Genomic DNA, 16,972 nt, shown 5'->3' with positions numbered 1-16,972 from the left:
CAGGCCAGGTTTGCAAGATAACTGAAATACATCATAGGTGATATCATTTGCTGCTCAGTGATTGCAGTATTGTAGTTTGCATCTCCCCAAGGTAATACATAAAACCTGGTCTGTTAGTGAGCCCTGAGGAAAGGGTTGATGACCACTGTATAAACAACCAAACAAAAGATGCTCCACCATTTAGATTGCATAATGATCAAGATGTGAAAAAACAATCCCTTGCGCTAAAGATACTATTTAGTGATTTGGCCTGCCGCTGCTGTACATGACATAAGTCAAAGCATGGAAAAAAAAGGTATAAGTACCACAGCGCTGACAGCCTGAATAAATACAATAAAGTGCAACTGTAGTGGATACAAAATTAAGTGCAAAATTAATTTAAAAAATATATATATATCAAGCATGTAGCCAGTGAAAGCATAAAAAATATGTGCAAATATGTATAAACTTCTAGTTGGAAGGTTCCTGTCACAGGTGCCTTCCACGGGTGCCTCTAATTTCTAATATTGATTTGCACTATTTCTAGCACAGCAGCACCTGTGGAAGGCACCAGTGAAAGGAACCTTCCAACTAGTTTATACATATTTGCACGTGTTTTTTAAGCTTTCACTATGGCTACATGCTATATATATATATATATATATATATATATATATATATAATTTTTTTTTTTTTTTTTTTTTTTTTATTAATTTTGCACTTAATTTTGTATGCATTACAGTTGCACTTTATTGTATTTGTTCAGGCTGTCAGCGCTGTGGTACTTAAACCCTTTTTTTCCATTAAGATCAAGAGGTTTCAGACCCTGAGTAATTTGTTGCCTCTTAATACCAATGATTTCCACAGTTCTGAAAATATATTGATGCGCAAAATAGTGGCATCTATAGTTTCAGCAAGACCAATGGCTTGGTTTATGCAACTGCTAGAAGAACTGCATGAGGATTAGCCATATGGTCTCCCCTCAAACAGGACCTCCTGGTTCAAGGCATTCTAATCCATCCACACCTTCCAAAACTTTTCTGGAGGAAAAGGTAGTCTATTCCATCCAAACCTTCCAGACATTTTCTCCTGAAAGATTGTTTTTTTTCAGCCAAAGACCTCTTAGATGATTTGAATAAATGTGACCACAATGACAGAGTACAGATTGCTTTCATACTCAAACTGAACATCTCCAAATGACCTCACTTTACAATTTTGTGTTCCTGAATAAAACAGACAGGAATCTATTGGAGCACGTTATTTGTTCAGTTTCCAGCACTTTTATCTGCTATTACTAGAATCTTACTTCAGATGCACAGTTAAAGGGTTATTTAAGGTTCTTAAGAATAGTTGATGTCCAAACCCTTTAAGTCAATGTATGAAATTCCACTAAACATGTCTAACAAGTGAACAACATAAGGCCATCTTGAGCACTTTTTGCATTTTACCCCTAGGTTGCCTATGGTTAAATTTTTTTTTTGTCTTTATTTTTTACTGCTCCTTTATCCCCACGGGAGGAATAGCTTACATGTGACCATAGTTCTTAAAACATATCTTAATAGAGCACGTCTGTTTAGAAAACACACATATCTTTTCATGCAGCAGTTGGGTTCACAGAACTACATTGTCATTCCACTACAGCAAAAGCAGCAACCTGGTTAAACTGGTACATGTTCTGGTTAAGGATCCTTTTCACCAGTATCCACCTTCACCAGACAATACAATAATGGCATTTTGGCCTCAATAGAGACTTCTTTTGACCTTGCAGTTCTGCACAGAATGCTTAACAAGAATCTTTTCCCCTTTCTTCTTTGCTGCTTTGCTAAGTACCATAGTGTGTGCCTCTGCTAGAACCAAAATAAGTCTACAGTAAGACTTACCTTTGAACTTGTCTAATCATTTGGGATATAGACAACACAAAGGTATTGCCCCATAAAAAATTGTAAGTGCTTCTTGTTGCTATATAATATATGAGACTGGTTTAATATTTTGCTTTGTGCTTAACAAACACACAAAACACATAGGGTCCAAATTAGCAAAATAAACAGATTTGATTTTTTTTCAGGTAAAATTTACAAACTATATTATACAGCAAATCTTCTATTTTATAATTTACTGTTGCCATCTTCTATAGGTGAACCTATCCAAGAAAAAACAAAACTGGTTGAGCTCGACAAGGTGTATAATATTGTTCCTACCCTTCACCAGGGACCACTTGACAGCTACACTGGCTTTACTGTAGATATAGGAACAATATAGATGCTTGCAAAGTTCAGCTTCAGCATTGACAATCCACTCAAAAACATTCTTTTTCTTACAGCATGTTCACATTTTCCCCTTGGTCGATGCTCCATTAGCATCCTTAAAGTGAACTGGTGCTTTGCCCATGCATAGATCTAGTCAGGGACTCAAAAGAACAAAGGATTGTCTCCATGATTTTTGTGTGACAGCTCTGGGCCAATCAACAAGAACATTAGTCCGTGTGTATGTGGAAGCACTCGTTTTTTTCATTTGCTCCCAATGGATGAATAGCTTGGTTGGAGAGCTAAAGACAAGTAACTGTGTGCTGATGGGATTGTTATAAGTGACCTCCTATTGATTTGTGCTTTTGTCATAGCCAAAATATAGCACAGGGCATTTCCTGCACTATATAGAACCCACCTTTTGGTGTGTATAGTGAAAATTAAAGGGCCAAGTAAGGGGGCCTCAACATACCATTCAATCCTCCTGGAGGAAGTAGCCAGATCTGGGTGGTGTGGCTATGGACTGATCCATCATATGTAGATGTGAATCCAGCGGTCGCATACAAAAAATACTTTTAAGGATTTTGCACTTAATAAATAATGTGTATAATAGACAGTTGCACTTTATTCTGTTGGCTATGTTGCTTCCATGGATTAATTCCTAACATAGCATAATGCTCGAACAGCACTACAATAAATAAAACACAGCTCACTATACCAGATTTCACCTAGAGCAGAGTTGCTACAACTGCTGAAATTGTTCCTTAGGGGGGAAGGGAACTGCAATCGTTCGTCATCCACTAGTATCAATGTCAAAAAAGATTAAAAAAATTATGAAAAGTGTAGGTGCCTGTGAATGTCCACCAGAGACAACCCAGGAACAAGGTCAAACATGTCTATCCATTGGGGAGCTTTGAGTAGATGTTTTTACCCTTTGTCAGTTCACACAGATAAGGCCTAAGCCATTATCCCCACTAAAAGATATACTTATCTACAGCGTAAATTGGTGGTAAAACAAACTGTAGATAGTTGGATCACAGCCCAAAGTCCGAGCATTATCTAATGTGTACAGCCAGATGTAGTGTCAGACAGTTAACAACATTCCACTCAGTAAGCATTTAATATGACTAAGAAAGGACACAGCTATTCACCGTTTGTGGTTTTATATTGATTTTTCAATCTCCAGTAGAAACTCTGTAGACATAATCAAATTCTTTACAGTGTTGATGTTTAATTTCTCATTATATCTGACACCTCTATTTTTTTATGTAACTGCAGACAAATACAAGGCAAACAAAGATTTCTAATTAGAAAATTACTCTCAAGCTTATAAAACAGCATTGTTGTGTTTATTAACTGTTGAGGATGAAACATTTTTATAAGCATTTGTATGATTTGTATAATTTTCTGTGGCTTCTGCCAAAATCTTAAAAGTCACTTTACATGTATACATGGACATATTTAAAGTTATGAGTTGAGTGTGTTAGAATGAACCTCTTAGGGCCCACTTATACCATATACATTGGGCACCATTACCCAATGTAGCCCAAAGCATACATGAGGAAATTTTCCTTACGTCCAATTGTTTCAGTTTATGCCATTGCAGTGCACTGGTGTACACTGAAAAACGTGTGACAGGTTGCATTCCTATGCAACGCACTGAGGTACATAAAGTTGAATGAAATGTCAATTTGTCACATTTCAATAAAGAAAAGAAAAAAGGGTAAGCAGAATGATACATTGCAACAAAACATTGCACCACCCTTTCACAGCACACACCAGAAAGTGCAAAATATATAGAACTAAATGTGAACCTACTGGTGTGAATCAGCCCTTACTCATATTTGTCAAGGAATCCAAAGATGAGATATCCAATGCAGTTAATGGCTCTGCTGCCCCACCCAACCCCATACAAGAGTCTCACTTCTCCAGGAGAAGCAGGGGTTTTGGTCCAACTGTTGCATTCTCCACAATGTAAATTCAATGCAAAATTCAATAAAGAGAGAGATTGGGGCTCTCTTGTTATGGTTGAGTAGGGAATTCAGCTAAAGAATCTACCTGATTCCCTAAAAAATTAAACAAGCTGATTGAAAATTAAAACAATCCATATCTACTGAGAGCTTACGTTTCAGCTGATTGGCCCTTTAATTATGCAGTTTAAAGAGCAATGATGATGTCATGTATGAGGCCAACAGAATCATCATTCTTCAGTTTTGAGCACTCAAGAGAGTGAAAGATAATTGCTGATTAATTGATATAGGTTACTGCATTTTGCTTAATTAGAGAAGCCTAAATATCCATTAATGCCTCACATGATACCACAAATTTGTACTTGTTGGATAACGATAACAAACATATTTCTTTTTCCAGTAAATGGAAATGGTATCTATATAGAATCATTTTATTAAGGTAACAAAAGTTGACCATAGAATCTGTAACATGATTATAGAATACATTTTTTTGTAAAGGATTTTTGTAACCATATGGTTTGTTGTAGAAAAATTAAAATGTTTAACCTAAGGTTTGTTGAACATCACAGCAGGATATTGTATGAGAGAATGAAGTATATTCCAGTGGTTAGATTGTTTGTAAATGCATTAACAAAAGCACTGTGTGACTGTACCCTCAGGGTATACTGTTCCAACATTTTGCTTAGGCTACTTAAAAATATCATAAAGCTCAGATTTCCTACTTTGTAGTGACAGCTAAACAGAGGCAACATTTAAAACTTCTTTCTCTGCTTAAGCCCAAGCGGCTGTCATAATCACCAAGCTTCAGACTAACTCATTTGGGCTTAATTAAAAGTATTTCAAAAATCAGGTCTGCCTATAGCCACAAGGGCTGAACTTGAGAACCCCTGAGTATAGACTGTACATTTTGAGTAACTCAGTAATATTTCAGCAATAGCACAATCACAAAGATGTATCTTATGTTGAATTGCCAATTGTAAAGTTAGTCCTGGTGGAAAGTTACTACTAAATCCTGCAAAGCTGTCTTTTGTGAAACCACTAGTTAGTGACAATATAACTAAAATAATAATAGTAATAATAATAGTAATAATAAATACTCACCCTCCCAATTAGCACAGGTTCTGGTCCTGCATATTCTTCAATCACAAAGAACTGGTTCCAGACCCAACTACGTTTGGACCGTGGAGGAGGTCCAGGCCCCTGAGGAGGAGATGATGGAGACCCAGCCTCTCCACTAAGACCAGGAGACATGTCCTCCAAAACTGGTACAGTGGAGGAGCAGCCCAGAAGAAGCAGAGAGAGTAGAGGACACAAGTGAAGGGCAGGCATTGGGAAGATGCAAACCCGGTCGAAGAATGATAAGTCCAGTGGACAGAAGTCACAACAAACTGTAACTTCTTTGTTGTTTGGTGAAACCTTCCATGTAGTTAAGAGGTGAAATTTACAATGCACCTCAATCCATGTGATGTGAGACTGGCAGAGAAAAAAGGCAAGAGAGGAAGAAAAGGTTACAATGTAGGACTACTCGGCCTGCCCTTCATCATTAAAGCATTTTCAGTGAATATAGGTTTATTAACTTTTTATTTCTAAAATCTTTTCTGTGTTCTAATTAATTCTTACAAATTACTGTATTAATAGTAACTATGGCTGACTGCAATATATCAAGCTCTGCACTTTATCAGGCCCAGCATTTGCATTTTAATTGGTTGCATTTAGTTACTGCACTTTTTTTTGCAATACTTAATAAAATAAGGCAGACTATGTGCATTCACCATTACCAGCGCTTGTTAACCTCTTGTGTTGCACAGCCATTTTTTATTTTTTTTTGGCCACTACTTCATAAATCTAGCATAGTAATGCTGATAATGGCATGTAGACTATTATCCTTTGGCCGTATAGTCAACAGCAGCAGCAGTGAGCCATGGGCATCCTTGAGGTCAGCTGGGACATAACAGGGAGTGTCTGTCATTAGTACATGAGAAGCAGTGGACTTAGGAAGTCAACTGCCTCCAGTTTTGTCTGAAGCACAATTAAAAGGATAGAAGCAGAAGAAGCTTAGCAAGAATGATATTCAGAGCTGTGCTGCTCTTGTCTGCACTTTTGTTTTTCTCTCTCCAGATCTCCTCTGCGTTCTCCCCCCTCTCCCTGCAGGCCTGATCTTTTATGTGAAAGGGTTTTGACTGTTCTTTCTTACCTCTCTCTCTCTTCTCCCCTTGACTATAGGAGATTTTGTTTTATTTCGAACTCATGTTCTCTCACTCAAGCATTCCCACTGTTTATCTCTCAGTTTCTTCTCCCCATTGCACCCCCCTCCTTGTCTAGAAGTTATTTCCCCTGTTTGGTTTTAGCTGTGTACAAATTGTACCATCTGTCTCTCCTCTCTACTTCTCCTTCCCTTTCTCCCCTCGCTTCTCCATTCTCCCTCTGTCTCTTTGTATGCCCGTCATGTTCAACACTTTACGCTTTACTGCAATAAGAAGAGGATAAGAAATCATAGGGAGAGAGACTCAGAGAGGGAGGGGGATGGAAAAAGGGAGAGATAAAGGAGGAGAAGAAGAAAAACAAAACAGACAAAATGGGTAAGAGGGAAAGAAAAATGCCTAAAAGGATGGAAAGATGAAGAAGAAGAAATAAAGAAAGAATGGACATGAAACATGGGCAGGGCAGAAGACTAGGGAGGGTGTAGAGGATGGCAGCAGCTTGCCTGGACACAATTTGTGCCACTGCAGAAGTTCTGTGGCTCTAAGGGACACACATGACCATCTGGTGACACATCTCTGTGATAGCAACAAATATCCTGCAGTAACTCCTTAGAGGCTCAGATAGGTGACCAGAATGAAGACAAGTCACAGCATTCATCTTTCAATGATTTATGTGTGTTTTTTTTATTTTTCTGTGGGTTATGCATAACAAACTTATACTCTGTGATGTATTTCTTTTACTTTATCTCTACTCATTTCCATTTAGATATTTCCAGTGTCCTGCCATCTGGATCTGTCCTTTTTTTTTTCACATTACCGTTCCTCCCGCTATCTTCATTCCAACTGCTTGTAAAATTCATGTCTCTTCTCCCTGTAGGGTTTAGTGGATTATTCTAGTGTGGTGGATGCTGGGTATTAACTTTCACATATAAATGACAATTTTCTTCTTGAGACAGTATCTGCGCATCACATGAATTAAACTCTTACATATACATGTCAGGTGGATTGTCTGCCAGGGAGCGTGTACGGAATGCTGTGTTTGACATTCTGATAGGGTCATTGATCATCTCTCTCTCTCCCCATCTTATTGCTCCTTAAAACTCCTTATTGGATCCCATTTCAGCATCCTATAAAGCTTCTATTGCCTGGCATAAGTGCTCCTTGTAATGCCTGATTACTCCATTTGGTGCAATTGATCCCATTGTTCAGTTAAATCTCTTCTCACTGCATCTCCTTTTTACAATGCATAAAACTGTTTTCCATAGCTGTTCCATTACTTATATTGCTCCACATAACCTTTCCCTATAAATCCGGTATTGCTCTACATAAATTCTCTAATTGCTCCATAATTACTCCCTAGAAATGGGTTCCTTTACCCCGTTTAACCTTCTACAAGACGTGCACCATATAACTTCTATTTTTTGCCCTTATCTGCCCACAAAGCTCCTCCTTATTCACGTTTCCTCCAACTGACCATCATTGGAAATAGTGGCTGTCAATTACCACCTCAGCCCATATGTCCTCTCTGTTCAACCTTCCACATAACTCTAACAACTGGTAAATAGAACTCCTGTCTATAACACCTCCTGGAACACATCAAGTAACCAGAACTCCTCCTACTGCTCCTAGTGTATGCTGTTGCACTGTGTGCAAAATGATCATGCAGACAGCTTGGACCCAACTGAGCTTCTTCAATGTTTTTCCGATGTAATTGGAAACATTCACATGTGTGTATAAACACATTAGCTCTGCCTGAATGCAGTGCACATTAGGCATGCTGTGCATCTGAACGCTCACGTCAGTCTTAGGAGAGTACGTCTGCTCACACGTCCATACAGAAATACACTCACATATGTATATGTATCGTTCTATACGGTCATGCACACAATCTCCATGTGTTCACAGGTGTTGGCTGTGCCTCTCCTACAGACAACATAGATTACCTGTCCATCACACACACATGCCACATACACTCATCACACTCAAGCAGAAGTTTTAACGCACCGTATAACTCCAGACGTATGAGACAGACCGCTGCAAAAGACGGGTCAAGATGTGGCAAAGACCTCTGCAGAACTAGCTTCACATGGGTGCCAAAGACCACCGAAGGGATAGATGCTATTCTATGAGAGAGAGCCGTAGAGACTGCTCCAGTTGTGAGGCAGACTCCTGCAGAGAGAGTTCCAGATGTGAGAGAGGACAAGACTGCTGCAGAGACAGCTCGAAATCTGTGAGAGCCCTGCTGCAGAGACCATGTGATAGAGAGGAACAGACAATGTTAGAGACAGTTAGTGCAGACAGTGCTAGAGAGTGAGAGGATGAGACATGCAGGGTGAGGGTGATGGACTAATGGAGCTAGACAGAGAAAGAGAGGGAGACAGGCAGATACAGGTTCCTGCAGATGCTGCTCTGGTTTTAGAGCGAGTGATGCTGATAATACGAGTTGACATGCACCCCCCCAAATCCTCTGCACTCTCCCCCTCCTCCTCCTCCTCCTCAGTCTCTCTCTTTTTCTATCTCTCCTCCTCTTTCTTCCTCTTTCTCCTTTCCACTAATACAAGAGGACACAAAGAACAGAGAGAGACAGAGACAAAGTGACAGCGAGAAACCAGAGGGACAAGGAGTGAAATAAACACAGAGCTCACAATGGTCAAGCAGCAGCAAGACGTATATAAGGAAAAATTGGAAAGCAAGAGATAGATGGATGGACAGATAGATAGATAGATAGATAGCTAGATAGAAATGGAGCGAGCCAGCAGGAGGGCACAGTCACAGAGTAATAGTTACGCTACTCAAGCAGCAAAACAATGATGGATTATAGGTATTTCGTGAATGGGCATTTGACATGGTGCGTTTTGGGTGGAATGTGACACGGGGTCTCTGGGGTCCATGTGTGCTTTCCAGGATAGAAAAAGAACACACAGACCTGTCTGCAGACAGACACAGAAATTTTAACATTTCAATTTATTAAGCTGCGCACACACAAAAAAAAAAAAAATATATATATATATATATATATATATATATATATATATATATCAGTATGAAGCAAACAAAACAGATTAGGGAAGAAAAACTGTAGGAAAAAATATTTAGCATTTTACCAGCTAAGCTTATTGTGTACATATTGCACATCTGGTATCTAGAAAAGACATACAAGTTACAACTTTTAACCATGTGACTAGTAATAACTAGCAGTTTCACAAGAAACCACATCAGTATGCTACAGCATATAGTAAGCATACGTGGAGCATTTCCTCTAAAATAATCTGGAAAATGCAGTTGCTAAAATAATGTGTACCCGAGGCACATGCCCCACAGTTTCTGTTTGGGACCCTGGGTCCCAAGGCTGTGACCACACGCCACTGCATTCAATGGTATTTGATTCAATGGTCTCAGATTTGTCAAACTAATGGGCAATGCAGAGTCAGGTGAAGCTTTAGCTTTCCTAGGTTTCTCCTTGGCTCTGATGTGTTACATGATAGAGTTGTCTGGAGAAGCCTGGGAGAAATACATTTACTCTACGGGGCACTGCTGCATCGACCGTCATGTAGGGAAGAGGACATTTGTGCTGGGGGAGGGTTTCAAGCAGAGGGGAGGGATTAGTAAAGGGGGGAAGTTTAGCTTGGGGAGGTCATTTATGCTTAGAAGAGGTATAAAGAGGATTTTTGCATGTGGGGGAGTGAAGAGATTTGTGTTGGTTGAAAGATATTTGCTATTTTGTTTCGGGGAGGTGGGATTTTTTGCTAAGGGGGAAAGAGGAAGAGTTTTGCTTTGAGGGGGATTTGTGTGATATGTACGCCTGTGCCCTGAACTCTGTGTGTTACATACCTCAGAGGCCTGTACTTTGCTTGTTACACATTCCTGACCCCTGCACTTCTTGCATTATACATTCCATACTCCTGCACTGTGTACATCACATACTCCTGACCCCTTCACTCTGTGCATTACTTACTCTTTACCACTGTACTCTGTGTGTTAGTACCCCCTGCACAATGTTTGTTGCACACCCCTAACCCCTGCACCTCTGCATTACACACCCCTGACCCACGCATTCTGTATGTTACACATGCCTTATCACTGAACTGTGCATTATGCAACCCTAACCTCTTTGCATTACACACTCTTGACTCCTGTACTTTATGCATTACACATTCAGGGCTGTGCTGTCCATAAGGGCAACATCCTCAGGTAGCACTCATGGTGATAAGGTGTAGGGTGAAACTTAAGCCAGAGTGTCCATTCTGGAACTCTATTCTCAGTACAGCTTGGTAGCACTGAGCCGGAAAATACCACATGCTCATTGTTACTGAGGCCTCTGCCCAGCGGATGTGCTTTTCATACAGGCAGGCACAGTGGCCAAGCCTCTTCAGTGACATGAAACTTGTTAAAATTGCAGGTTCAGCATTACTTGGTACTGCTTTCCCCCAGCATTGCCCTGTACACACTCCTGCATTATACATAATGTTGTAAGCTACATACTGCTAACCCTTTCTCTCTGTACATTGATACTCCTATGCTTTCTGTATATTACATACTCCTAATCAAAGTGTTACATATCTAGTCAGGTTGAAAAAAGACACAAATTCATCTAGTTCAACCAAAAAAAAAAAAAAAACACACACACACAGATGGAAAACCTCCATATATATATATATATAGAGTTAACTATCCTATAGCCACAGTTGATCCAGAGGAAGGCAAAAAAACTCTAATAATGCATGATCAATTCGCTCAAGTGGGGGAAAAAAATGTCCAACCTGATTCCCTATGAAGCAATCCAATATTCTCTGGATCAACTACCCCGTCATTAGTACATCTAAATATTAATACCCAGTTATATTTTGAGCACTTAGGAATGCATCAAGCTCTTTTTTTAAAACAATCTACTGAGCTGACCAGAACCAGTTCTTAAGGGAGCCTATTTCTCATTTTCACAGCTCTTACTGTGAAGAGGCCTTTCCGTACGTGAAGGTTAAATCTCTCTTCCTTCAGATGTTAAGAGTGCCCCCTTGTCCTCTGTAATTACCTGAAAGTAAATAGCTCTACACAAAGTTCACTATATGGACCACTGATATATAATTACGCATGGTGTTCAAATTCCCCCACTAATCTTCTGTTCTTAAGAGAAAATAAATTTAGTTCCGCTAATCTTTCCTCATAGCTGAGCACCTCCATGATTCTTATCAATTTGGTTGACAAGGTTGCCAACAACCAGTAAGTTTACTGACAGTTTGTAAAAATCTGTGATTTTTTTACAACTGTCTGTAAATATCAAGGACTGATCATTTGTCATGCCTTTTTAAGTGTAAACCAGGCAAATTACTTATTAGGGGTATTGTCAGCATTTGCATATGGTGTTTATACTGTTTAAATACCAGTTGTCTTCGTTTTTAATAAGAGTACTGTAATTTTTTCTCAGGTTGTCAGTAAAAATGTGCTCCGCCAGTAAATCTTACATGCTTTGTCAGTAAAAAATGCTGCGGGAGTTTGGCAACACTGCAGTTCGCCGATATCATTTTTGTGAGTTGGTTCCCAAAACTGAACTGCATATTCCAGATGCAGTCTTACCAATAATTTGTACAGAGGCAAAATGATATCTCCCTCTCTGGTGTCCAGGGCAGGACTTAGGGTGGTGGGGGCCCCTGGGCTTGAGTCACTTTCAGGCTTGACCTTCTATACATTACCGTATAACACGTGCCAGCGTATAACACGCACCCCAAGTTTAGGAGGGAATTTTAAGGAAAAAAACTTTTAGGAGGGAAGTTTAAGGAAAAAACTTACATTTAAATGCTCATCAATGCAGCCTTATCAGTGTCCATCTGCAGCCTTGTCCATCCATCTGCAGCCTTGTCAGTGTCATTTGCAGCCTTGTCAGTGTAGCCTTGTCATTTGTAGCCTTGCCCCAGTGTCATTTGCAGCCTTGTCATTGCAGTCTTGAAGTCCTGTGTATCTCGATGGCTCTCGGGTCCTCTCGGCGGTGTAACGACATATTCAGCGACCCATCGCAGTTTGATACAGAAGTGACATTCCGTCGCCACCATCTTGGTACATCCCACACTCGTCCACAGTAAGGATACACTAAAAAGGGGTAAAGTGGACATGCTGTTACATCCACTGGAGTTTTGCATTTTACACATATATATAACAGTAAAGTCAGTTTATATAGTGAAATACAGGACTTAGAACTCCGTCTGACTATTTAGATATTGAATTTTAAAAGCAGTGGTAACCCTGCTCATCTCACAGGTTTGCTAATCTGACAGAAGTTTGCTTCTTTTAAAATTCAACATCTAAGTAATCAGACGGAGTTGTAAGTACTGTATTTCACTATATACTAATTTTAATGTTATAAATACCTCTAAAATGCAAACCTTTGGTGGGTGTAACAACATGTCCACTTTACTTCTTCTTAGTGTATCCTTACTGTGGACGAGTGTGGGGTATAGCAAGAAGGCGGCAATGCAACGTCACTTCCGTATCAAACTACGATGGGTCGCCGAATATGTCATTTCAGTGGCTCTCGGTCCTCTTGCAGTCCCAAGCAAAGCCGAGAGTAGCCAAGTGTACTCGGCTCAGCTCACAGTCACGCCCAGTCCCTGTGTTATGTCCATCATAGGGCAGGACTGGGCGTGACTGTGAGCGGAGCCGAGCCGAGTACACTCGGCTATGTATCTCAACGGGGCCAGCGGGGCACCCTATTGGGCAAGGCCCATGGGCTTGAGCCCAGTCAAGCCCAATGGTAAGTCCGGCCCTGCTGGAGTCTATACCTCTTTTAACCCTTTCACTCTCAGGTACGTATGTTGTAGGGGGTTTTCACACATAATCCGGTTGGTACAGCCACCGGGATTGTGTGTAAAACTGACAGATAGACTCCTGTCAGGTGGATGCCTTCACACACCCCGGGTACCTGTGCCCCCCCCCATGCACACCATGTACATGGGACCGATATGGTGGGTTCCAGAGAGTGGAGGGGAAGGAGAAGAGCAGACACAGGCCCACTCTCCTCCTTTTCTTGCTGTAACCTGGAAAGCGACGTGTATGATGCCACTTTTGGGTCAGGCTCTCAGTGAAGGGATGTATAGTCAGGAAGGGATGTATTGCAATGTGATCTGCATTGCAATACATTCAGTGGAGCCCAGAGGAGAGATGCAGGGTCTTTTAAACCCTGCATGTCTCATTAAAGAGAACCTGTCAACTAAAAATCATCACTTAGGGGACTTTTTGTCGAAAAGGGGACTTTTTTGTGATGAAAAAAAAATTAAGCAAAAAAACAACAACTTTGATTTCTATACACATATTATATATCACGCGCATGCCGGAGTGAGACCAATAATTCTAGCATAAGACCCCCTCCGTAACACTAAACTGATGACCTATAGGGGGCTTTTGAAGCGTTGCCTATAGAAAATATAGGTTACTAAAGTTTGTCAGCATTTCACGGTTGCACACAAAATTAAGGTTTGATATGTTGGGTATCTACTCTGCAACCTCATCTTTTATAATTTACCAAAACTTTGGGTAGTTTATTGCATGTTTTTGCCCTAAATTTCACTTTAATGTTTAATCTTACCTTTGCGTTAATATCAAGTGACATAAAAATAATAATAAAAAAATAAAAATCTATCTTCAGGCCTAAAATGATTTGTTAAACATGTGCAAAAAAACCCCTGCAAAAATGGCTCAGGCAGAGAAAAGGTTAAAACAAGAAAAAAAGATTTTGCTAGTTTTAGAAAATTTAGGCTGGCATTGCATGCTATTATTAAGTCTATGATCTACCAGAACACTCAGATCCTTCTTTACCATTTACTGCCCCAGCTGTTCTACTAGTGTGTATGATGCATGCATGTTTTTAGCTTTCAAGTGCATAACTTAAAGAGGAGGGCCGGTTTAAAAAAAAAATAATAATTAAAAGTCAGCAGCTGCAAACACTGTAGCTGCTGACTTTTAATAAACACACTTACCTGTCCAGGGCGCCCGCGATGCCGGCCGCCCGAGGCTGACCCGTCCCTCGGTCTCGGGTCCCGGCGCCGCCATTTTTGCTAAGGAAAACAGGCAGTGGAGCTTTGCGGCTTCACTGCCCGTTTCCTACTGCGCATGCGCGAGTCGCGCAGCGCTTTGTGAATGGGACGCGCTGTGTTCTGGGACACACAGTTCCCAGAACACAGCGTGACCCATTACCCAGAAGACGCCGCGCGGAGGAGAGAAGAAAGAAGATCTCCGTGGAGGAGGAAGAGGCAGATTAAGATGATGTGCCTAGCAACAAGCATTTCTGGTAAATTAAAAAAAACATTTTTTTCATTTTTTTTTTTAGGATTTTTTTCTAATTTTTAATGTATTTTTTTTTTTCAGGGTGGCCCTCCACTTTAACATTTAGCAGCATTAAACCTAATTTTCCACATAGTTTCTCAATTAAGTAGTATATTGAGATAAGCTTGTAAATTGGAGACATCCTGTAAGGGTGTAATTCCACTGCATAGCTTGATGTCATCTGCAAACACTGAAATTGAACTTTTAATCCCAGACCCTATATAATTTATAAATACAGTATATTTTAAAGTAAGGATCCCAACACTGAACCTTGGGGTACACCACTGATAACCTTAAACAAGTGGTCTCCAAACTTTTGCCCTTTGCTTGCCTTTATCTGGCCCTTGGGGCACTATTCCATCAACTGACACCAATGATGGGGCACTATTTCCCCTACTGGCACTAGCAAGGGGGCACTAGCCGTCTCATTGATTTCAACTATGGGGCACTATTTCTCCCATTAATACCAATGATGGGGCACTGATCCCAGGGCATTTTCTACATCCACTAGGCACAGTCCGGCCCCCCTAAAGCCTGAAGGACAGGAAATTGGCCTTTTGCTTAGAAAGTTTGGAGATTACTCTCTGAATAAGGTTTACACATTAGCCGTGTGTAGAAAACTGTGTCAAATGCTTTGGCAAAATCCAAGTATACCCCGTCCACAGCCAATCCTTTGTCTAAGTTTTTGTTTAACGCCTCATAAAAAGAAATTTGTTTGACAACTTCGGTCCTATTTTAATCTATGCCAACTATTGCTTAAAACCCGAATATCTTCCAGACTATAGAAGTTAAGCTAACCAGTCAATAGTTACTTGGTAAAGATTATCCAAATACAGGTTTTACATTGGCCGTACCAGTGGTACCTTGCCAGTCATTAAACAGTCTCTAAAAATTAGAAACAATGACTTGGATATATGAGAACTCAGCTCTCTGAGGACCCTTGGGTGTAAGTCACCTGGTACAAGTGCTTTATTCACCGTTATTTTGTCTAAATGTTCCTGGACTGTGTCAGTTAGAGCCATTATGAATCATTTGGGGCTATGCCTATACCATCCCTATTAAGGATTTGAGCTTCCCATTTCCCTTTGTATACACAGATCTGAAAATGTATTTAATAAATTAGCATTCATCGTTTAAGCAATTGGTGTTAGCTAAGCAGTCCATGGCTGTCTATTTTCCATATTTAATGGAAGAGTTTATATATTATTTTTAAATGATTGTGCTGAGGTTTATACTGTATGTGCAATTAAGGCTGATGTTGCGGGTATAAGGGCTGTGGCTTATTAATATTATTATTATTATTATTAAACAAGATTTAAATAGCACCAAAAGTTTGTGCAGCACACAACATTAGGGCAGACAGTAAAGTTAGAATATAATTTAATGCAGGAGGAATCAGAAGGCCCTACTCGTTAGAGCTTAAAATCTAGGAGGGAGGGTCAAGTGATACAAAAGGGAATAACGGTGATGTAGGGATGAGTTTTATGTTCGAGTCAAACATGAGTTCGACTTGAACATTGGCTGTTCGCCATTTCACCGAACAGCGAACAATTTTGGGTGTTCGCGGAAAATTTTGAAAGCTGAGGAACACCCTTTAAAAGTCTATGGGAGAAATCAAAAGTGCTAATTTTTAAGGCTTATATGCATCGTATTATATGCATAAAAAGTGTTTGGGGACCTGGGTCCTGCCCCAGGGGACATGTATGCAATGCAAAAAAAAGTTTTAAAAACAAACGTTTTTCCGGGAGCAGTGATTTTAATAATGCTTAAAGTGAAAGAATAAAAGTGTAATATTCCTTTAAATTTTGTACCTGGGGGGTGTCTATAGTATGCCTGTAAAGGGGCGCATGTTTCCTGGGTTTAGAACAGTCTGACAGCAAAATGACATTTCTAAAGGAAAAAAATTCATTTAAAACTACTTGTGGCTATGATGAATTGTCGGTCCGACAATACACATAACAGCTCATTGATAAAAACGGCATGGAATTTCCCCACAGGGGAACCCCGAACCAAAATAAAAAAATGGCATGGAGGTCCCCCTCAAAATCCATACCAGACCCTTTAGGGGGGGGTTGGGGTTTTGCGCTCTCTTGTCCCCCCCCCCTCTTTTCCTGCGGCCTGCCAGGTTGCCAATTCATTATAGTCACGAGTAGTTGAAATTACTTTTTTTCCTTTAGAAATGTCATTTTGCTGTCAGACTGTTCTAAACACGGGAAACATGCGCTCCTTTACAGGTATACTATAGACACCTCCCAGATACAAAATTTAA

At 40.1% G+C, this 16,972-nt stretch overlaps 1 protein-coding gene across 5 annotated transcripts in view; it reads right to left on the bottom strand.

Moving 5' to 3' along the window:
- Positions 1–8,835, bottom strand: part of CDH24 (cadherin 24) — a 143,571-nt gene extending 134,736 nt beyond the window's left edge. The window contains exons 1-3 of one of the 5 annotated variants that reach the window (XM_077468895.1): positions 8,398–8,835; positions 7,211–7,264; positions 5,294–5,665 (exon numbers count right to left, since the gene is read on the bottom strand). In XM_077468895.1, coding sequence (XP_077325021.1) covers positions 5,294–5,665; positions 7,211–7,231 — 393 coding nt within the window. In that variant the 5' untranslated portion in view covers positions 7,232–7,264; positions 8,398–8,835. The other 4 variants (XM_077468875.1, XM_077468857.1, XM_077468884.1 and 1 more) reach the window with 4 other exon arrangements.
- Positions 8,836–16,972: the final 8,137 nt, after the last annotated feature.

The sequence above is a fragment of the Lithobates pipiens genome, unplaced genomic scaffold (assembly GCF_037356315.1).
Source record: "Lithobates pipiens isolate NorthernLeopardFrog02 unplaced genomic scaffold, aLitPip1_a1.2 Scaffold_11, whole genome shotgun sequence".
In the NCBI taxonomy this organism is placed as follows: domain Eukaryota; kingdom Metazoa; phylum Chordata; class Amphibia; order Anura; family Ranidae; genus Lithobates; species Lithobates pipiens.
The sequence above is the reverse complement of the archived record's forward strand: the minus strand, read 5'-3'. Positions and strand labels throughout refer to the sequence as shown.